General features: G+C 32.4%; 3 protein-coding genes and 1 long non-coding RNA gene across 5 annotated transcripts; 1 reads left to right on the top strand and 3 right to left on the bottom strand.

Annotated features, from left to right (window-relative positions):
* Positions 1-620: 620 nt before the first annotated feature.
* LOC107914245 (thaumatin-like protein) lies at positions 621-1,549 on the bottom strand. The gene is made up of 2 exons (XM_016843099.2): positions 1,472-1,549; positions 621-1,379 (listed from the first exon to the last, which is right to left on the bottom strand). Exons 1-2 carry the CDS (start codon positions 1,515-1,517, stop codon positions 664-666), a joined length of 762 nt encoding a protein of 253 aa, XP_016698588.1. The 5' UTR covers positions 1,518-1,549; the 3' UTR covers positions 621-663.
* Positions 1,550-4,776: 3,227 nt separating this feature from the next.
* On the bottom strand, positions 4,777-5,855 carry LOC107914246 (uncharacterized). Its single transcript, XM_016843100.2, has one exon. It carries the CDS (start codon positions 5,496-5,498, stop codon positions 4,947-4,949), a length of 552 nt encoding a protein of 183 aa, XP_016698589.2. The 5' UTR covers positions 5,499-5,855; the 3' UTR covers positions 4,777-4,946.
* Positions 5,856-13,829: 7,974 nt separating this feature from the next.
* Positions 13,830-20,186, top strand: LOC107914244 (uncharacterized). Its single transcript, XR_001688750.2, has 7 exons — positions 13,830-14,199; positions 14,338-14,410; positions 14,555-14,603; positions 14,680-14,730; positions 15,376-15,416; positions 18,402-18,533; positions 19,676-20,186. It is a non-coding gene; the product is annotated as an uncharacterized lncRNA (long non-coding RNA).
* LOC107914243 (homeobox-leucine zipper protein HAT5) lies at positions 19,495-21,799 on the bottom strand. Of its 2 annotated transcripts, XM_041103108.1 has the most exons (5): positions 21,608-21,799; positions 21,308-21,494; positions 21,045-21,178; positions 20,444-20,683; positions 19,495-20,040 (listed from the first exon to the last, which is right to left on the bottom strand). In XM_041103108.1, the coding sequence occupies exons 2-5, from the start codon at positions 21,390-21,392 to the stop codon at positions 19,687-19,689; spliced, it is 813 nt and encodes a 270-aa protein (XP_040959042.1). In that variant the 5' UTR covers positions 21,393-21,494; positions 21,608-21,799; the 3' UTR covers positions 19,495-19,686. The 2 variants fall into 2 exon arrangements, with proteins under 2 accessions (XP_040959042.1, XP_016698586.1); XM_016843097.2 differs by having other exon boundaries at positions 21,308-21,799.
* Positions 21,800-22,563: the final 764 nt, after the last annotated feature.

Below are 22,563 nucleotides of genomic sequence, written 5' to 3'. Positions count from 1 at the left end.
TCATTACGGCCCATTCTTTATGTAATCTTAAATTATGGGCGTAGTTTTAAATTTTGAATCAATTTGCCCTTTGTTTTTGTTATTATAATCATTTTAAATTTTTTTCTTAAATAAAGTTTAAGACTAATTATAAATAAATAAATAAAAATTTTAATAGTGAACTAGCAAATATCACACATTAGAATTATAATCATTATATTTTATTTAACAAATTATTTATTAATATATTAATTATGGTTATAATTATAATGTGTTGCAATATTTTTTTATGAAATATTATAATTATGATTTACAAATTTATTTCATCATAATATATTTACTTATTAATATATAAATTGTAATAAAAATTAAGAATTGTAATAATTTATCATAATTTTATAGAAAGTGAGATTAATAAATATTAAAGGAAGTAAATTTGTTAAAAACAAATTTTATAACAATGATAATTGAGTAAAATGGTACTTCTAAGTAATTTTACATTCCGTTAATCGAATACTCGAATCTTACATTCCAGTTAAATGAACTAAACAAAATAATCTCACGTTCCATCTGTAATCCTATTATAGAAGGTAATTTAAGATTCGGCAAACCAAATGCAGTTTAAGGAAAAAGAAACTGTGTGGTAAGAAGTGTGTATTATTTGAAGAAAAAGTTATAAAAACTCTAAATAGAAGCCTGGTCAGTCCCCCAAGCTGAAGGACAGAAAGTAATTACATAGTCTTTTGAGGCACAATTCACCAATGGTGGAGGCATGTCAAAGGCATAGCTATAATAAGAAGGGCATGCGTCCTTAAACATCTTTGAATACACACTTGGTTTGCATTTTTCAGGTGTCCCAAACTCATTTCTGCAACAAAATGAATCGATATCAAATGCCAAGCAAGCACTTTTGCAAGCAACTACTTCCCCATTTTTGTTAACAACTTGAAGTTCTTGAGGGCAAAAGTTGTTTGGATTTTTTGAGCAGCTTCCGATGGTGCATTTGGGTGAAAAAGGTCGTGTAGTGACCGAGACAGGAAGGTTGTAGCCGTCAACCAGGCTAACGTCGTAGAAATTTGGCTTGCCTTTATCACCTTGAAGTGCAACTTGGACTAGTGTGGCTGGAGGTATTCCTATTAGTCCATTGCATTGGAGCCTTCCATCACAGTCACCGGTTTCACAAGCCGGTTGCCAATTCGAGTTGAAGTTGCAACCTGTCCTTGCCCAAATTCGTCCGTTCCACGTCCACGGTGCCTCAAACTGCTGCATCTGTCCTGGTGGGAGATAGAATCCGCCATTTGCTATCACTGGATGGCCGGTGTTGGGGGCCGTTGCTGGCCATATAGGAAAGGGGCACTTATTGTGTACATAAAATGTTACCGTATGTGCTAGTGAATGCCCTGCAAATTTTATTCGCTTCCATTGAATTAATATTGCTAAAACCATTTCAGTTATTCAACAAATTTTAGATAATAATTGGTATGAAAATTACCAGAAAACAGGAGCAGAAGAACAGCAGCAACCTGCAATGACTTCATTTTTTCAATTCAGGTGGAGATGAAAGACAAAAGGTTTTCCAAACTATATATGGAAACATAAGTTACGAATTTTAGGTCTGCTTAGATTGCAATTTAAGGTTTGATGTGTTTAATTTTTGCAAACAAAGCAATCTTGTCTTTAAGGAAAATCAAACAGGTTGAAGGAAGTCGACATTTGTTGTAAAAATTTACAAACTGTTAAAAATCAGGTTGTTTGTGTTTGTCATTTGAATTAAGTATAACAGTTGGAAGTGAGTATTTTTGCATCATTTTCACAACATTCAGAAGGGTAATGGATGATGCATAATACTTGTATCCAACATATAATGGATATGAATATGAAAATATCATCCTTTAAATATATAAAATTTTATATAGACACATAAATGTCTCTACAAACACATTTAGTCAAAAAAAAAATCAAGTCACCATTATACGAGTCATTTTAAATAAATATGAAGAATAATAATTGTATGTCACATAATATCAAATGGGGTAGGATGGATGAAACTGAATTCTGATATGAAATATATAAAAACTACATTTTCTAAATGTGACAGGCATCAACCAATCATATTTCGAAAAAGAAAATTGTATTTCTTAAATAGATCCTACTTTTAGCATTTTCAATGTAATTACCAAAACCATAGTACTTCTCCCAAGTGCTACAAAACTCTGATCATATTAAGAGTAAAGAGTTTTAGTTTACCATAACCATTTGTTTGTATCTTCGCTGGATTTTTTACTCCCACGTTTGAGTTTTTTTTCCTCAAAATTTGGTTTTATTATTCCACTTTTGGGTCCAGAACCATGACGCAACTGTGGATCGTGAGCGTGATGGACATGGGATCCAAACTCAGACCACCTCTGTTTCAATTCTAATGATTTGTAAAAGGGCTAGTTTCGACTAGTCCCAGTGACGTCCACAGCTTCAATTTGTCCTCGTTGGTTTAAGAGCCCATGAAGCAGAAAGGAAACTTTCACGCATTGATGGTAATGTAAATGGGGTTCTAGTCTCGATGGTAATTTGAAGCTTTGGTTGGAACCTTCAGTATGACGGCTGAGCATTTCATTGAAACATAGATCACTGCTTCATGCTCATGAAATAATTGAAGAACTGTTTTCGACCTTTGTAGAAGTTGCTGCTACATTATTGATGAGCCTTTTGCTACTACTTGTAAGGTTTTCTGTTTTTGCGAGGATATGATGATCTAATAGTCTCCAAATACATGGAAAAACTTCTCTTCATTTTTCTTCCTCAAGTATACATGTTTGACATATATCCGAACTTGGGTACAAGGATATGATGCTCCAAAGGCCTCCAATTTTTTTTTTTTTTAAAGTTGACAATAGAGGCATCAACGCATACCAATATCAAATAATCACAGTCAAATCGAATTAAGCTAGTACATACTTAGCCACACTACTATTACACCAGAAGTTAAACTCCACTTTAAGCCAAATCTAACAAGTACTGAACAAGACAAAATGTAATGCGTTAAAACTTATAAGAAAATATCATAGCATTCCATAAGCTGAAGATCCTAGTTATTATCTTCAGTTAGGCTTTATCATCTTTGATTGGCAAAATAAAAGGGCTTTACCAACATGGACACCATTGTTGACAGACAACATAATGATGCATAGACTAAAGAACTATTACGTCTGCTCGTAAGCCATAAAAAGAGCCAAATTTGAAAACCCTAATAATGCTCATGAACCTAATCAAACTTTTATTCATGAACCTAATCAAACTTTTATTATAATTATATATATTATTTTTAATTAGTACTGAAAAATATCAATTTGATCTCCAACTGGAGCCTGAGAGTAAAAAATCAAGTTTGATATTGAGCATGGGAAACGAACTCATTATTTATTAGGTAAACAAGTTTAATCAACAAGCTCAAGCAGCTCGGTTTTTTTTTTCACAAATTGAGTTCAAGCTTTAAAAATGAAACTTAATAGAGCTCAAAACAAGCTTCGAGCCTTGAATTTCAAATTAACTCAAGCTTCTTACATCTAGAGCTCAGGTCGGCTCAATTACAGATTTTATAAAGAAGTGATATATAGACATGGTCTATATTCTAAAAAAGTACACATGATGCAATCTGATCAACTCACCAATTCATAATGTTAAACATCAAAATAAAAGAAAAAAACTGTCTAGCAACCCAAGCCAACAAGGATGGATTCCTTTTTTTGATTGCCAATGAGCAGAAAGGGCCATCAAATTTGCTTAGCATGAAACTAATCAATAAGACTATATTGACAAACACTTCCAAGATATATAATGCAAATATACCAATAAGTCAAGGCAGAATGTATGGAAAATCGGAACTCAAAACAAAGTCTCATATAATGCATGTAGAAACAAAGAAAATAAGTAGGTTTACGGAACAATAAGTACAATACATGATTAATTAATACTCCGTTTGGGAACATGGATTTGAAAACTTGGGATTTGGATTTCATTATTATGTAAATGGTAAGAATGAAATGCATATTATGGAAAAACTAGCTGGTATTTGACTTAATATATATTTGAAAGGTATAAAAACATGGAGTTGTCAAATCCAAAGATATTTTGAGAATTTCAAATTCATTACTAAATAAGCATCTACCAAATTCATGGATTTGAGAGATTATCATAAAGTTATATTTCTGAATAGTTTAGTACTCAATTTACCCTACTTTTGAAATCAATATCCAAATTCTAAAATCCAAGTTCCCAAACGCAACCTGAATTATTTGGATAAATACTTTTCATTTGCTTATTCGAGGAAGTCAAAAGCAACATGCAGGACACATGCAAAAAACTTTGCAATCTAATCTTTATAACTTCTAAAATCTAAAATATGGTGCATTCAACGAGCGTTCGTGCGTGTGTACATACAGGAATCAACATGATGTTTCCAAAGTCCAAACATCCAAACCAAGATAGCAGATTGACAACGGTATGGACCAATCTAAAATAGCTTTTATCCCATCCAATATAGAATCCGATCATATCATAGTAAAACATATCCTCATCAATGCAAGAAGTTAGATTCAAAAGAGATTAGATGCAAGCAGTAACAACTAAAAATTCATTACATTAATGGGATTCTTTACAATTCCCATTATTCTAGTAAACTAGATATATGCACAAGGGTAAAAGACTGATAAAAGTTTTGAGGGTAACCCATTATTTAGTCCCATTGAATAAAGTTAAGTAATGCTAAAATATAGAAGGTAGGAAAATGATAGGATAAAGAAGTAAGTTTCAATCTGATCTGTAGAAACAACATAATAAGTTGCAACTAAGAATCCTTCATTCATTTCTAATTATAAATAAAATCTAAATTAGCAGCACATCATGAAAACAGAATTTGGAATTCTAACAAAAGGCAAAAGGAACACACACTGTCATAATGAGCCCTCAAAATCTCATGCCTCAACAGTATTCCCAAGTTCAAATGAGAAACATTCACGAACAGGTGAAAACTCCACCAATCCAATGTCCATTGCATATCCAGAAACAGGCAATTTGGACTCTCTCAACACACAAAAAGCTTCAGCTATTCTTGTTTTTGGCACATCCTGAGCTACTGCACAAAAGGGAATCCAAGAGTCAGGTTTAAACTCTTCACCAATTTCGATCCCTTCCTTTTTAATTGCCTCACATAATTGAGCTTGGAACTGTATGAGGGCCATTGTTGGAACAGGTGCAAGAAAAAGAACATTTTTGTCATTTGGGAAACTCCCAATTGAAGTAAAAGATAGAGGTAAAGGTCCTTGTTTTGAAGCAAAAGACTTGACAACAGATTCAAGCTTGGCAGGGTCTAGAAAAGGGCTGGAGAAGAGAGTAACGTGAGGCCTTGACTCAATTTCAATTAACTGAGTGCTGATTTGGCGACGAGCCAATACATTCCAAGCTTTCAAGACTTGGTTTTCGAGTGCTGGATCAAAGTAAAGCTCAATTGAAAAGCCTTGTGACATCGAATCTTTGATGAAAAAAAAAGGAACCCAAATTTGGAAGGGAGATCTCAGACTACCCAGATGATGAAAACTGGAACTTGAATTAGAATTGGAAGTGAGCCAGAAAGGGGAAACACTTCAAAACCCTAGAAAGAAAATGGAAAATGAAAGATGCCCAGATTAGATTTTGGTGAGAAGACCAAATTACAAGAAAAATGTAAAAGAAAAAAGGATTTTGGTGGTTTTCTCGAAGAGACAACGCATAGAGAGAGGGTGCGGGTGATGATTTTCGATTGGGTTTGAAAATTCAAAATTAAAATAATTACATGTAATGAAATTTGATTGAATCTGAGTCGGATTTTATGGTTTGGATGGTTTTGGTTTATTTGATTTTTTTTTAATTTGAAAATCAATAAGAGTTGAATAAAAATAAAAATTATTCGATTTAGAGAAAAAAAAACTTATTAACCAAATAAAGCAAATTCAGTCAATTTCAGGAAGGAAAAAAAATCTAGTCAATCCAATCGTTAAGATTCAGAAAAGAACCCCCCTAAAGGAAAGAAAAATTTTACTTATTTTAGATTTAATATAAAATTGGATAAGCTATAAAAATAGTAACTTGATTATGATTCTATTTTTTTATAAATAATTTCATCACTTAATTATAATTATTTTCCGATTTAATCAGTAAATTATTCCGCCGTTAATTACTGTTAAACGAGTAATGGAAAATTGATAATTTTCAGATTTCCACGTGGGTAGGTAAATTTGTTTTACAAGTCCTCATAGCTTTTTGGTTTCACAAACCCACTAACCATTTACCTAGTCCCTCACTTAACCTAGCCGCCGCCACCCTACCCTTCTGGCCTAATATGAGGTCGATCCCTTTCTCTTTCTCTTTCTCGCTCAAATCTCCAGAGACAACAATCCGAAATTGGAAATTTTCATAGTTTATTTATGTGGGGATTACTATTAAGAATAACATGAAATGTGTTTCCAACTGTGGTGGGTTTTTGAAGATGACAAAGCAAAGAGGCAACAAGTTGAAGAAATCTGCTAAATCTTGTTCTTCTGAGAATTTTGATTCTGGGTACTTTAGACATGAACCGAAGAAGGTGGAATAAGATGATTTTGTCAATGGGTTTCTCAAGAACATTGAGTTTAAGAAGCCTAATATGGAGTCTAGATATGGATTCAGAGACTTCAATGCAACATTTAGGAAGTGTTTGAGTAAATTCAGATACGTGAAAACGGGATTTCCAAAATATGATTTAAGAAGAAATGCCAAGAATGATTATTACACTCCTCAAAAGAGAAGCAAATATGAGTGTTTAACCTGTAATAAGACCTTTGACTCCCATACAAAGCAAATTATTCTTTTACAGCTCCAATGGGTCAATAGCTTAGCAAATTATTCTTTTACAGCTCCAATGGTTGATACCAAAGTTACCAAGTCTTGTTAGCCTTGGTGTTGTTGTGACACCCTCGTCTAACTCGAAAGAAAGATCCGAATGTAAAATATCACATTTTGTTACTGGAGTAACTCAAAGTATCATCATTAATTTCCTTTTAAATCAAACCAATAAATGTAACATTTCAAGTTATACAGGTAAATTGCACATACATGAGGTCAAACAAGTCCACACATAGCGATCCATGATCATATGAGGTCAAGTATGGAGTTAGGACATGAATCATAACTCAAATCATTGAAGTGGAGGGTAGTGTCTCGAGAAATGCCTCCTTTATTTTAAAATATTTGCTTCGAACTATGATGTCTCGAGACAATAGGGTTCATTTCTCGTCACTTGCACCCTTATGTCTTAAGACAGGTCCCGAGATTTAACTCTCCTATTTTAGACCTTAAGCTTCGATGTTTGTAATCTCAAGATAATGGCCTTGATGTCTCGAGACTTACATGATAAGTCTCGAGACCTTGATCCATAATTGCACAAAATGATCATTTTGTTCTTGTTGTAATTATTTATTCAAACTGCCCACAAAATAATCATAAGAAATTGCTTATATTCTTTTTTCCATTCTACATGAGATTAAATTTGTCCCTTCTTTTGCATAGGAACAATTCTTATTGAACAATTATACATATTATATTTCTCTAGAATTCTTCCAATGTAGTTTTTCCAAGACAGTCCTAACAAATCTTGTGATCTATCACAGAATATTTCAGTTCCCATCATATAAGGTGCCTCTTTCATATATTTTATTTCAAAGTTATTCGAGAGAAAAAAAAATTGTCTCACACAATATACTAAAATCATTTGTAGCAAGCAAAATATCATCAACATACACATATAGAACCAAGAAAACAAACTTGCTCTCACAAATCTTTTAATATATACACAGATTAACGATGTTTGCTTGAAAATAATATTTTTTTATGTTATCATTAAAATTGATATACTATTGTTGTGAAACTTGTTTAAGTCCATATATTGACTTCTTAAGTTTACACACCATATGACATTTTCCTCCAAATGTAAAACCTTAGGTTGATTCATATAAAATTCTTGCTCAAGATCTCCAATTAAAAAGCTTATTTTCATATCCATTTTGTGTAACTCTAAATCGTAACAAGCTACCATTGTTATAATAATTTTGAAGGAGTCTTTCTTAGAGATTGGTGAGAAAGTCTCTTCATAATTAATGTAACAACCAAATTTTCAGTAGTGTCAGAACAATGATTTGAGATCACTAAATCCGATGAAAAAGTTAGAAAATTTTATTAATTAATAATTTTAAGTTAAGCTTGATTTTAGAAATATTTTTGAATTAGTGAATTATCGGGTCTCCGTTTTGGTAAAACGGACTAGTAAAATAATTATTAAAAATATTTATAGAATTAGTTATATAACCAATTGGATTTTAGTTAAGTGAATTTAGTTAAATTAAAGTTAATTGAGTATTAGGACTAAATTGAATTAAGTGTGAAAGTTAATTATAAAATAAAAAAAAGTGAAAGGACTAAACTAATAATTAAACCATAAAAAGTGACAAGTGTGTGGTGATTATAAATACATGTGTAATAAATATATGTATACATTTGTAATTAATATATGTACGTACTTATTAATTAAGTAATAGATATTTATATATTATATTATTATTAATTAAATAAAAGAAGTAAAAGATAGAAAAAGAGAATAGAAACATAATAGCAAAACGAAAACAGGGGAGAAAGAAAAGAAAAAGAGAAAGGGAAGAAAAGAAAGAAAATTTGGTATTTCAAGGTTCAAGGTTTGATTGGTAAGCCAATTTAGTCCATTTTTCTTGTAATTTTTGAGTTTTTGGAGTTCTAGAACAAAATATGTCATGATTTATGTTGAAAATTTGAAAGATAGTAGATTTTTAGACATGAGTTATGTTGAATTAATTGAAGAATTAGGGATTAAATTGATTGAATTCCAAGTTAGAAGTTAGTAAAGGTTTTATTTGTAAAATAAAATATAAGTTTTGAATAGTAGGGACTAAATTGAGAGAATTTCAAAATTAGGGATTTATGGTGAAATTAGAGAGTTAAATTAGTTTAAAGTGGGAATGAAATGAAAATATGAAATTAGTTTGAGAATAAAAGTTAGTCTCAGTTCAGGGACTAAATTGAAATTTAGGCAAATATTGAGTAAAAATTGAAATATTTAATGTGATTTTTAATTATTTTAATTCCGTAGCTAGCGTCGTACCGGAATTCTCGACTAAAAAGGGGGAAAAATATAATTGACGAGGAATAGCTCGGAATTCCTGGTTTGTATTTCTATAATTCGAATTTAATTATTAATTGTTGTATTTTAATTAAAAGTTATGGCAAGTGATTGAGGTGAGAATTATTGTGTTTTACAATTGAAATGGATTGTTTTGGTATGTGATGAAATTATATTGGTTGAATTGAATTGGAATATATATATTATGAATATATATGTGTAAATGTGAAATTGTGCAAATATGATAATTGGATTATATTTTATATGTATAAATTTCAGTTTTAATGCCCAAGTAGACGGAATTTAGAACTACTGGATATTAGTGGCATGCCATAAGGAACTTTAGCGCGCTCTGTGATTATTAGCACGTCAGTGCTCTCTGATTACTAGCACGTCAGTGCTCTCTGTTTAATACATCTGTGCTCTCTGTATAGCACTTTAGTGCTCTCTGTTCATTTGTGCATAATAATGCACCTCTGTATTTGTTTCGTATATCCGGTGTGTTCTATAGAATCTACTTTGGGCTAAGAATATGAGATAGTAAACTGAAAATAGAATGTGAAATATATTGTAAATACATGGAATACACGAGTTATATATTCATAAATTGATGGTGGAATGGATAGTGCCATTGTTTAAATGATACGTGAATAAATTATGGAAATGTATTATATATAGCAAGTGATGATAATTGAGTATTGTGTGATTTTAAATGTTCAATTGTGCTTAACATTTTATTATACATATTTTATTGTTATATTTTCTTTAAAAATTCGGATTATAAAAATATCACTGAGTTTTTACTCAGCGTACGGTTTTGTTTTCCGTGCGCAGGTTAAGTACTTAAGTTTGATCGCTGATTCAACATCCAATAACGATCCCGAACTCAAATATGGTGATGTTTATTTCTTTGTGTCGGCATGTACCTAGAGTGTCTAAATATTAGTTATTTTGTGGTTTGATTGTAAATGAGGTTATAAGATTAATTTTTAGGATTAAAATGATGCTTTGATGTCTTGTTTTGATGATATAAAATGTTTGAGATTTCTATCTGTTTGATCTGTTAACTCTAGTAATGCTCTGTAACCCGGTTCCGGCAAGGGATACGGGTTGGGGGTGTTACAATTAATACCATCATTATTAATTGTAATGTGCTTAATTGAAATATTATTATTTATTTTAATTAATTTTAAACATAAATTTTACTTAATTTAGTACTTAATCAATCATTTTATGTGTAGATACAATTATTGTCCAATGTGTTGGGAAACGAATGAATATACGAGTTGCACAAAAAAATTGTCATGAGAATTCGAGTTGATACACAAGATGAAAATTTCAAAATTATTTTATGATTATTTCTATTAATTTTTTTATATTTTTAAGTTTTTTTTTATTTTAGGGTTTATTATTACAAGTATATGCATGAAACAACCCTATTTTTTTAGGTTTAAATATATACGAGGGTAAAGGGGGAGGCGAATGAACACACAACCACCAAATTTGTCTCTTTTTATTTTATTTAGGATAAATCTCAAAATTACATATGAAATTTTTATTTCGATTCAAATGAATAGGTAAAATTTTAATTTTGATTCAACTAAACACAGTTTAAAAAATAAATGTATCATTTTCTTTTCATATTAGATAAATATAATTATTTGTGTATGTAATATGTTAACGTAAAATAGTGTTATATTGATAATTGTTTTAGTAATTTATGAAAATCGAAACAAGTCAAAATTTCATGTATCAAACTACACAAAATCATAGTTCATATGTTATATTACACATTTGACTGAAGTTCATGAATAATTTTGAGATTTTATATAATTTTGCGATTTATCCCTTTTATTTAATAAATTTTCTTTTATTTATTTTTATTTTCTTGTTCTTCAATTTATGATTAGTTAGTTTTAGGCTGACAATTGATCTAATGTTTGAACCGTGAGACTTCAAATTTACACTTAATATTTTTCACGTCTATATTCATGGATTCTCTAGTTTAGGAGACACTCAATAATCTCACAACATCATTTTAGCATCAAATCGAGAAAGGGTACCCTTCATTTCAATGTTGGATGACATATTGTTGGTGAATTGGTACGATTCTTAATTTTTGTATTAATTCCATCAAATAAAAAATTGATGTGACCAATTGAGAGAGTGGTTGGATCCGTCAAGGGAGTTAACGATCAAGTTTAAACGACCTGCGCAGTTGAGGCTGTTGATTTAGGCTGGGTTCTTCTAGTTCGTAAGGATGCCAAGGAATTAAATCATAGAAGTTGATTTCAAGGTTATTCACTTGGTAATGGTTAGCTATCGAGTTGTTCCCACAGTTAATTTATCACTACAAAAGAATTAAGAGGTTTGAATAGTTCCATGATTTCTATAACCAACTTATCAATCGGAGGAGAAAATCCATTATCCAGGACCAGTTCGAAGCCGAAGCCAAAATCGCGCCTAAGACTAGAGTTTTCATTTATATTTAATTTTGTTCTACTTATTTTTATTTCTTTTTACTTTTATTTATTTCTATTATTTATTTTAGATTTAATCCCCATTTTCTTTAATTTCGCATTTTTGTTTAATCTTGGCCATAAGAAATCGTAAAATTAATCAGTCTAGCCTCTATGGGATTGACCCTACTCTTTAAATTACAAATTTAAATTATTTTCGGTTCAGGTGTAGAAATTTATTTTTGATAGATTAGACACCCATCATTGAGTATATCATTTGGCAACAAATCTAGCTTTATATCATTCGATACTGTCACTTGAATCACATTTGGCTTTAAAAAAAACTCATTTACATCCAACTCGTTTTGAGCCTTTTGGCGATTTGACAATACTTGATACTTTGTTTTGTTCCATAGATTTCATGTAACACCCTTCGCCTGATCCAATCGTCGAATTTGAGATACAGGATGCTACATTCGCCGCCAGAGAAATAACGAACAAATTCACGGTAAATAAGCATTCATTCATGCAATTACGTGTCAATTACATTTGAACTATGATAAACAATCAATACCAAGTCTCAATCGAGCTTACGAAAACTCTTTTATCGACTCGAGCACGAAATGTGGTCAAATTGCAAAGTTTTAAAAATTGAGGACCGATGTCGTGACGTTGCCTCCTCCATGTCATGTCGTCACCTAATAGTTTGTCACATCGTGACCTTAGGCCACTCGACGACGTGGCGTGACTCACTGTCGGTCAGCGTTGCAACAAAAAAGGTTGTTCATCTAGACATGAACTCTATTTTTGGTAAAAATGAACCATTTGATACATATTTCAAGCCTTTCAATCAAACCATACCAAATATGCAATAAGCAATGGATTAACTTGATTCAAAACATACTAAAAATATGTCAAACAAATCAAGTATCTATATTCAAGTTCTTATCAACATATTCACTATTTTTACATCATGTAAACTTAACAATTTCAAAGGCATTGGCACTTAATATCTAAACTATGCAATTATCTATCTTTAACTAAAAAATACCTTATGGAAACTTGTCATTTTTCTTTCATTACACACACTCAATAGAAAATACACAAATATAGCTTATAGATCTTAAATATGAGCCTCAACAATAGAAAATAAATCACATTTGATCCCAAATTCCATTCACCTATGTAAACCAAATTCAATCTTTGTTAACATGTACCAAATAGCCAACAAAACCTTTATGACCTTATAAGTAAATCAAACTAATCATACACCAATTTGCATTCCAAGTACAATAACAAATATATCATTTCATCAAAGCATCAACTATTGCCACAATCAGGCGTTAGGTAAGTTTCATACTGTGTCCAACATTCAAAGCTACCATTTATCAGAACACTTATATACATCAAACTAACCTCAATACTCCCTATAATTATACATGCCACAACCAAGACTCAGAATAATTGAAAAAAATTACCAATTTGGTGATACGATAGTATAAGCTTCAAGACGATCCAACTTGATGTGTTCTGCAAGGTGGCGATCTACAAGGAAGAGGGAAAATAAACGAGTAAGCATATAAAATGCTTAGAAAGTTCAAAATGGAATTTAACATATCTTGAATATTTAAAGAGATTAAACTAATCAAATTAACATTCAACTTAGATATCCTTTGGCACATTATGACATAACTAGGCATATAACAACATTGACAAATAAACTTGTTATTCATATTTCCGAATCATAAGCAATATTGAGACTTTAACGGAATCATGTAACCATCCACATATCAAGCATCAATAATTTCCATTTCATCTCACCATTTTTATTCCCAATTTATCATTAAGTTCCATTTATAATATATTGAAAATCACCCGATGTAACTATAGTTAAGCGGTGTCACATCTTGAATTTCTTATTGATAAAATTGTAAATTATATCATGAGTGAGTAATTGACCTAGTGATTATTAACTAGAGTAATTTTCCTTGAGACTTGAGTTTGATTCCCTTTGTTCGCAAATTCTTATGCCCGTGTCTCCCACCCTATCAAGTTATCAAATTTCAGTCTCACTCAAACACTGAAAAATCTAATTAACTTGAATATTCAAAAACAAAATTATCTGAATTATCTAAAGCTATCAGTTTTTCTTTAAAAAAAAGATTAAACTAATTTTTGTTGAGTTTTTTCTTTACTTTTCTCTCTCTTAATTTCCCTTTGTCTTCCCCTCCTCCTTATCCCTCTCTTCTCTCAATTTTTTTTCTTTCTTCTTTTTCCTCCTCCTACATTGTGTCACCATCACCACTATTCACCATTGTGCCACCCATTGTTCACCTTCTCCTCCCATTAGATTTTATTTTTCTAATCATTTTCTTTTTCCTAAAAGCTGAAACTTGTTGTTTTTTAACTGTCATTGCTGCACCTCTACAGCCCTTTTTCCCTCCATTGTCTCTATCCCAACAAGTCATCGTCCTTGTTGCCGCCATCCTTCTAAACCTTTTCCCCTACCTTTTGTTGTTTTTCTATCGTCAGATCTGAGCAAGTAGTGTAAGTGCATAATTTTTTCGGTTAGTTCATTCAGATCTAAGTAGTTTTCTCTACTTTTTATATTCTATTATGGCCAAATGGTTCATGGAATGGTTGAATCTCACATGTTTCATTACTTTTGTGTTTAATTGATTCAAGGTCTAGATCCAAACCATTTGGATCAGCAGTAACTTCGGTGAACTATTTGCAACTCCGTTATAAGCATGATAGGGTAAGTGTTAACTTTCTAATTCAAATATGAAATTTTGGTTAATACCAATGCCTTGGCCGAACCCTATATGGGTAATAGGGGGCTGATTTTTTATAAATGATCTCTATTGTGTACATATCTAATTGAGTTCTAATCGAATCAAAGTTATAGGAGCTGCGGATTTAAGTTAGTGCTTCGTATTTACGTTTAACAGGTGCAGGTCTGTCCCCTATGTCTAATTAGTTTGGAAATCATACAATATTTATTTAAATGGTTAATTTGCTTGCTAGTTTTGGCTTGGATAAATGGCCTAAGTGCAATTAAGTGAGGTGTCAAGCAAGGTACGTAAACACTTAAAAAGCCTAATTGTTAAAGGCCCTTTTTTAATCTGATGGAATTGTGTATGAGTTGTAAGTAATGTATGACCTATGTTATGCCTTGGTTGATTGTATGATTGACATGCCATATATTTAATTACTTAATCTGTGATGAAATTGTGTATGGAATGCATGTATAGCATGTCATTGTTACTGTTAAATAAAAAATATGCAAAGTATAAATTGACACCGAACATTGACATGCATTTTAAACATGCCATTGTACCGAAACATTTATTGAAAGCATGATGTGCTTATCAATCCCAAACTCAAGAGTTGGTGATGTTTCAAATTTTTGTCTTGGCATGTACCTAGGAAGTCTTTTGGTTAATATGATCATTTTGTATCTTGATGGTATTTAAATGTTATGTGTATAAGTGTTTATATATGTGGCTGATGGAAATGGTCAAATTGATGTTATCTTGCTAAAATAGTTTGGTTATGTGCATAATGGTTTGATAGTTAAGAAGTTAATATGCTAGGTGTGTATTTGGTTAATGCATAGTTGTGATAATGATGGTTGGTACATGGTTTTGGTCTTGCAATCGATGGCAATATTTAGTGTATGTTTTATAAGTGAATTTGAATGTTTTATCATGTTTTGTACAGGTTAAGTGATGCATGCTTAGTTCAAGCTTATCAATGAATTGGTAAGTTCATGTTTATATCTATGCTATGTTTGAAAATGATTTGGTAGTTCAAGTATTTAGGTTATAAAGCTTATATGAAATCAAATGTTGAATGCTTGAATATTTGGCTTGATATTGATGTGCCATTGAAGGGATATTGGTTAGACATTTAGGTTGATTGTGTAGGTGATATTAAGATATACCTTTGGTTGATATAGTTAACTTTTGATTAGTATGTGATTTTGGCATGAAATGAACATTTTAAAGATAGGATTTTACCATTTCTGAGCTCAAGTATCAATATTTTAGCATTTGGTACTGATACTTGACCATATGAACAGTTTTTAAAACTAATAGAATCCAAAATGGTATCGATACTTATACAAGTATCAATACTTTTTCATAAAATATCGATAGCCTTGTTTTTGTAACTAAATAGAATCTTGATTTGGTATCAATACCAAATAAAGTATCAAAATGGTATCAATACCAAGAAATTAAATATTGATACCAACTTTAAAATGTTGAAATTTTACAATTCAACCCAATTTCATGCCTGGATTTCACGATTAGGTCCATATAGCTTACAAATTACAAATTATTATTATATTTGATTGTATGTGATTTGATGATAATTAATTGAGATTTTGGTTAACAAATTACATGTAACTTATTTGATTTTTGTTTGTAGCATCCTATTACTCGAGTCCGGTGATCGGACCAGGTAAAGGGTGTTACACTGTGCCCTAACTTCCCACAGAGCAAGAAGAATGACATTAATCTTTCATATTGGAAATAGGCATATCTCTCTTGATTTTGGTCTAACAATAATTTCTTCTTTCGTTTCAGTGGCATTCGAACATCCAATTTTACCCTAATTCACATATATCTCCTTATTCCCCTTGTCACCAAAGTTGTATCATACTGAGTGAACTATCCAATAAAATTTCCAAACTGACACGCCAAACCCTCCGACGTCACCCTTGTCAAAAGATTATGAATTTGCACCCAAAACTCTGAGAAAACCAACGGGACTTGTAGTGGATCTTCTCCTGCTTCCAATCGATGAAATATAATAAGATGCTTGTTAAAAGATCATGGCTTACCATCGATTGCCCTCTTTAGATCTATCTCATAGTAGAATCGAAATAGACTTCCTTTCTCCACGATATCTGTTATAGAGACCCCTTCCAATGGGTGCCACAAATCAACCAAGGTATTCCTCATTGACAGGAAGTGTACCATACTATCCGTTAGTACTCGTCCCACCAAACATAGCTTATAATCCTCTTTTTCATCAACGATGTTCAGATTCACTAACTCCTCCTCCATTGTCACAACACTCTAACAAGTAATCCAGATCTTTAATAAAACGAAACAAATAAAACCCTAGAAAAAAGCGAGCTATCTTAGCAAATAGAGGAAACAGCGTGCTATATTATATTACATGTAAAATTTAATGACCAGTATATTATGCAAATCAAAACCTTAATATTTCATAAACAATAATCTTAGGATAATTAAAAGAATATGATTTTCACAGTTACAAAGAAGTACATGATGCAAAATTGAAGTTGGTTATTGGATTTGATAAAGAAAATACATGATAAATTGATTTCACTCTCTTCACTTTTTCCCTTATGTTACACAATACCTAAGTGGTGGAGGCTTTTACTATTAGTTTTTCCATATTTTATGTGTAACCCTAATAGGCATAGGAAGAATCAATTTATAATAATTAACCTTTAATCTAATACATCCATTAAATAACTGAATAAGCAGATAAGATTTAACTTCTATTAAATTAAAATACTTAATCCCTTTAAATTGGATCATATAGTTTTAAACTGATCCACATAATTCAACTAAAAATTTTACATGTTAAGTTTACAACATTTTTTGAGTGGAAGTTCCTATTTCAGTTGAGTGTTAAGCTGGTTACCTTTCCTAATAAAACCCTTTTCGTAGCCTTAGCCAAAGAGATTACCTTTAATAACGAAAGAATCTATGTTGAAATACTCAGTTCTGAAAATAGTATGGTTCCTTTGCTTCCAAATAAGGCAGCAAAGAATGCCAAACAGAGTAGTCCACTTTGTATATCGACCTGCACATTATTCATAACCCACGTTTTAGGAGGAAATTGTGAAGTTCGTGTGGAACAAGTTTAATCCAAACTCTATTGGCACCCCCAACAATCCCGTAAAGCATGTAAGCTTGTTTCGCAAGCATTCCCACGTCTGTAACAGGTACTGTCATCAAAGGCATGCATGGAAAGAAAATATGGGCCTGGCGTTCATTTAACTACATCTGCATTAACGACATATGCGGTTGGTCTTGATTCCTTTGGGCTTTCTAATAGTAGTTGATGCATAAGTAATTTGTTGAGAGTATAACCTTATTCATCATTGACAACATTTTGTGTCCTCATTGGAGTTTGATTCAATTGACAAAGTGAAGCCCAGCAGCATACCATACATACCCAATTTTTTTGGTCAGAAATGAAAGCATAAAGAATAGGAAGAGGGAAATAATTCTATAATTTATTTTATAAAAAAAGGGAGATAAGAACCATCCAAAGGTCGAATTTAAAACAAATGTCTACCTTTTACGATACTGCTTCACTAAAGCTAGAAAATTGTGAAGATAGTCAAAGTGCATATATGCTATGGAGTGGGAATGTAAGATGGAAAGGACAAGAAGGAAAGAGAGTTGGAATTAAGTGGGATCGAACAAATTCTAATTTAGTATGTAAGTGGGGTTTTTTTGGGGGGGGGGGTGAAGTGGTTTTGTGAGGTGGGCTGTTGTTGTTCTTCTCATGAACTTCCACCGACTGTACGATTGGAGCCTACTTTACGAGAAAATATTGACCCTAAACAATTCAAATCTCATTTTGGTTGGTATTTATTTAATTCCCATGTCTTGATGTTTCTCTTTTTCTGTTGTACCTCACTCTCAATTTTCTACTTCTTGCTTAAGTACCATCATCTTTCGTTGTCGTGGCCATAGCTTGTTTTGTAGGCCAGTTTTGATTACTGGAGTGGCTTCAAGCTAAGGGATGCTTAAATAGTTATGTTATACCTCCTCCACGTGCCTCTTTACGTGTCCGTAACATTTCACAGCAAGCAAATCTTCAACAGTGTAAGTCTTGCGAACCTCAAACTATGATAGAATGACGGACTTTACATAAGATAACCTTCGCTAGATATACATGGAATGCTCAAATTTATTGATTACTCGACTATCATAAAGAGTCATATCGTATGATGTCACATCACCATCACTGCAGGGAAACAAAATGGGATATCATTGTCAGTACACTTTAGACACGTAGATGTTTTGGTCCCCTATATATAAACCCATCATAACACGAGAGAAGTCCAAGACACAACATCCCTCTTTTCTTATTCTTTATTCTCCTATTTTAAGAAAAAAAATCTTACCAGACTTGCTATCCAATGGCTCTTTACCCTAGCTAAGGGTGAACCACCATTAGATCAACTTGCTTCTCTTCATTGTTAATCTCGCTAATAAACAAGTTGTATTTTGAATGAATTTTTGATCACTTCCATCTGATTTTGAAGAATGAAGCGCTAATCTACATATTTTATGATTGTTATTATCCTTTAGTAAAAAGAAATTTAATACACAAATAAGAAAAAGTTTAAAATATGAATTTATTTATTACCCGATCTCGGATTGGACATTTATTTCCGACCCTTGTTCTGAGTCAGGGTAACCGATATAGATACATGTGGTCATGCATTAATTACTACAAATCAAATGCAATTTTACACCAAGTTACTGATTTCGTATCCTGGTCATGAGTTGATTTCTTGTCCTCATTACATTGAAGTGAGGCCCTGCTTGTTTTCATTTGAGAAAAGACGACTGATTTGATTTTATATATAGAAAGATTGAAGATTGTTTAATTATTAGCTTTCCAAATGATAAAATTGAATATTGGAGAATCACTATGGTTACCCCTTGAGTTCATGAAGAGTTACTCGCACATAATCTTCATATTTGTTTGATTGGTTGTGTTTATGTTAGCTTTAAACCAAAGTAATATAAATAAGCTGAAAACAAGACAGGAAGGAGGTGATGTAAAACTTAAACATATTATTATTATTCCATTGACTTTAGACTATATTTCATCCATATACTTTACCCTATGTACCGGGTTTCTGACATCACTTGTATTTTTGGTTATTTTCAACTGTTGTCTTAATTCAACGCATGACATCCATAGCATGAAACACTAGAGAAATATATTGTTGCAGGATCCTTTAGGTTAAGACCAGGCCCACAATCCTAATGCCTCCTGCTCTGTGGTTGCGAACACATCGGAGAAGTAACTCCCGCAATTATCACTGCCATCCTCATCTTCCGACTGAACCCCATCGAAAGGGCCAATGCCTCTGGAGTATTCATCGCTTGGAAAGTAGGAATTGCCGCTGTCCACCAGCTGTGGGGCATCCTCATCCACCACCGCGCTTCCGACACTGCCGCTACTAAGACGGTCCTCCACCTTCATACTGAATTGGAGGGCGGAGGCCATCTCAGCTGCTAACCCTTCATCCTTTTCACCTGCTATTGCTTCTGTTGCCACATCTTTGGCTTGTAGTTTTTCAGTCAAGGAAGCTACCTACATAGGACAATCAACATTATCTATATTAATATGTATATGTTAATGTTGCTACCGTGGTGATTAGTCTTATGGTTTGTAAAATATATATACATATAACCATTTTTTAAATTTTTAGTGGGGGAATCCTAAGCATATTTCTGAAAGCACCATGGTATATTCCTCTTTCAGTTTGCTTTTGAAATCCGTCGCTGAAAATCAATGTGGGGTTAGGAATAGATGCGGTTTACATTACTACACTAACACATGTTTTTTGAATTAGAAAAATATGGAATCTCCATTTACCAGCCAGCGCCAGGTGTCAATATGTTAGTAATATATTTGGAAAAGAAATATTAATAGGTGGCAAGTAACATGGTTAGAAATAATGTAAGACATGAATGAGTTGAAAGTGGGCAAGTACCTCAGATTTGAGCTTCTCATTTTCTTTGAGAATAGTGTCATAATTGGACTGAAGGGAATCAAAGGAAGATTTGAGGAGGTCATAGTCCCTTTCAAGCTGCTTTGTCTTCCACCTTGCACGGCGGTTCTGGAACCATACCGCCACCTGCCTTGGTTGCAGTCCTAACTTCTTGGCCAACTGGCTCTTCCTCTCCGGCTCCAGCTTGTTCTCTGCCTCAAAGCTCTTCTCTAGCAGATACACCTTCACACCCAATCACACTTATCAATTTCCTTCCATCTCTAAACCCCCAAACCCCTTTTTGTTTCAAGTTTATTTGATTCCCTATGATCTCAAACTAATATCAAGGGAATTTGATTCTGATATGGTGAATATTTATCAAATCCTTTTCTTTTCTTTTTTTAAATATGGTGGAATATAAGTTCCTACGGGTATCATATGCTTTTTTCCCCTTTAAACGTATAGCATATCTTTTTCCAAAACTGAAACTAAATCCACGATTGAAATCTCTACTGTATTCCATCTGAATATCATGTTTTAATATTAATTATATAAGTTAATCCATATATATTTGTTGGTCCTTGTGAGATTATCATCGACTAACCTGCTCCGACGTAAGGCGACGCTTTTTCTCGGGCAACTGCTCGTCGTAGTACTCTTCGTCGTACAAATCCTCCGGCGAGCTGAAGAACAGTCGCTTCTTTGGGTTTTCCTCCATGCTAACCATTGTTCTTGCCCCTTTATATGTATGCGTGTAAAAAAAGAAAATCCATTTAAAATCCGAACTGAAATTGTTTTCCACAAGCTTAAGAGCAACAGAAACATTTGAGATCAACTATATGAAAATAGCTTAAATAGAAAAATCACCTCGAAAGATGGGTTCAGTGTTCCCGAGAAGCAACATGTTGCGGTGGGTAGTGGAGGGATTGAAAAAAAGACGGCCAGACTCCATTTTCTTTATACAAACTTGTCTTTCTATATCTTAAACTTCGTGTATGTGTGTAATATTTTTGTGTCTAAAACTTTCCGGCGAGTAAAAAGACACAAAAAGTTGCTGTAAAAGAAGAAAAGCAAAGATTATACACAGATAATTTCTGTGTTTTACTTTTACATAAAAATTAAAAGATCATAAGCTTGTGGCGAAAGAAGCTAGTTGTCCACAACAACCTTGCTGGAGTCTCCAATGGACAAATACAAAATCCCATTACACTTCCCACTTACTGTTTACTGTAATCAAAGAAGAAAAAGAAACCTAATAGGAAAGCAAATTTCGAGGCTCTCAGACAGAGGAAGCTTTAGCTACGGAGAAGAAAAAGAAATGTTTTGTGTCGCTTCTAATTGTTTTTGTAGCTAAAGGTTCGTCGAGACGAGGCATAGGATGATTTATATAATTGATGCCGGTATGTTGGAAGGACTGAAATACCCTTTCAAAGATTCTTTTTATTTCAAAAGGAAGGGCGTTTTTGGTAATCTGAAGCAGTATTTTCTTGACCTGGTGGTGGGCTTTACTAACTTGCGCTGGGGATGTAATAGGTGTTGAATAGATCTTGACCGTTGGAATTTTTCTACTGTACGTGATGTGATATTGGGAGCATAGTCATTTGTGCCAGAGTGTTGAATAGGTCCCATGCTTTGCGGTCGGGGAACTGTCGGATCTAGTTGACTAAAATCATATTCCACTGCTGTTAACGGCTGTGATTTTGCCTGTGCTTAATCGTTGAATCCTGAAAATGGAATTAAGCTCTAATCCATTTTTAAACTCATAACTTTCAAAAGTCTACAATAACAGTTGATATGAATTAAATTAAGATATAATCTGCTTTTCTCTAAAGAATGATAATTTCCTCGTTCTTACTATTATTTGCATGGTTATGATTATGAAGAAAAGAGTATGTGTATAACAGATTTTTTTTCCTTTTTCGACACTCAAAGCTGAAAGTAAAATGAAAAAAATTTACCAATATATATATATATATATCTTTATTTTATTAGGATAATATTAATCAATAAATCACATCATCAATGAGATGAAGAAAATTTATTTAAATATATTAAAACCAATTAAATTTATTATTATTTGTTTTTTACTTAAATAATTATGAAAATAAACATTTGGTAGTGCC

The sequence above is a fragment of the Gossypium hirsutum genome, chromosome D10 (genome assembly GCF_007990345.1).
Source record: "Gossypium hirsutum isolate 1008001.06 chromosome D10, Gossypium_hirsutum_v2.1, whole genome shotgun sequence".
Lineage (NCBI taxonomy): Eukaryota > Viridiplantae > Streptophyta > Magnoliopsida > Malvales > Malvaceae > Gossypium > Gossypium hirsutum.
Note: the sequence above shows the minus strand (reverse complement) of the source record. Positions and strands in the feature narration are given on the sequence as shown.

What these genes read in the sequence shown, in the direction of transcription:
- LOC107914245 (XM_016843099.2), bottom strand. Translation starts at nt 1,517, where the DNA reads ATGAAGTCATTGCAGGTTGCTGCTGTTCTTCTGCTCCTGTTTTCTG. An exon ending in TCTTCTGCTCCTGTTTTCTG is followed by an intron (nt 1,380 to 1,471) that starts GTAATTTTCATA and finishes TAAAATTTGCAG; the next exon opens with GGCATTCACTAGCACATACG.
- LOC107914246 (XM_016843100.2), bottom strand. Translation starts at nt 5,498, where the DNA reads ATGTCACAAGGCTTTTCAATTGAGCTTTACTTTGATCCAGCACTCGAA.
- LOC107914243 (XM_016843097.2), bottom strand. Translation starts at nt 21,392, where the DNA reads ATGGAGTCTGGCCGTCTTTTTTTCAATCCCTCCACTACCCACCGCAAC. An exon ending in GTCGCCTTACGTCGGAGCAG is followed by an intron (nt 20,684 to 21,044) that starts GTTAGTCGATGA and finishes TTGGGTGTGAAG; the next exon opens with GTGTATCTGCTAGAGAAGAG. An exon ending in ATGAGAAGCTCAAATCTGAG is followed by an intron (nt 20,041 to 20,443) that starts GTACTTGCCCAC and finishes TGTCCTATGTAG; the next exon opens with GTAGCTTCCTTGACTGAAAA.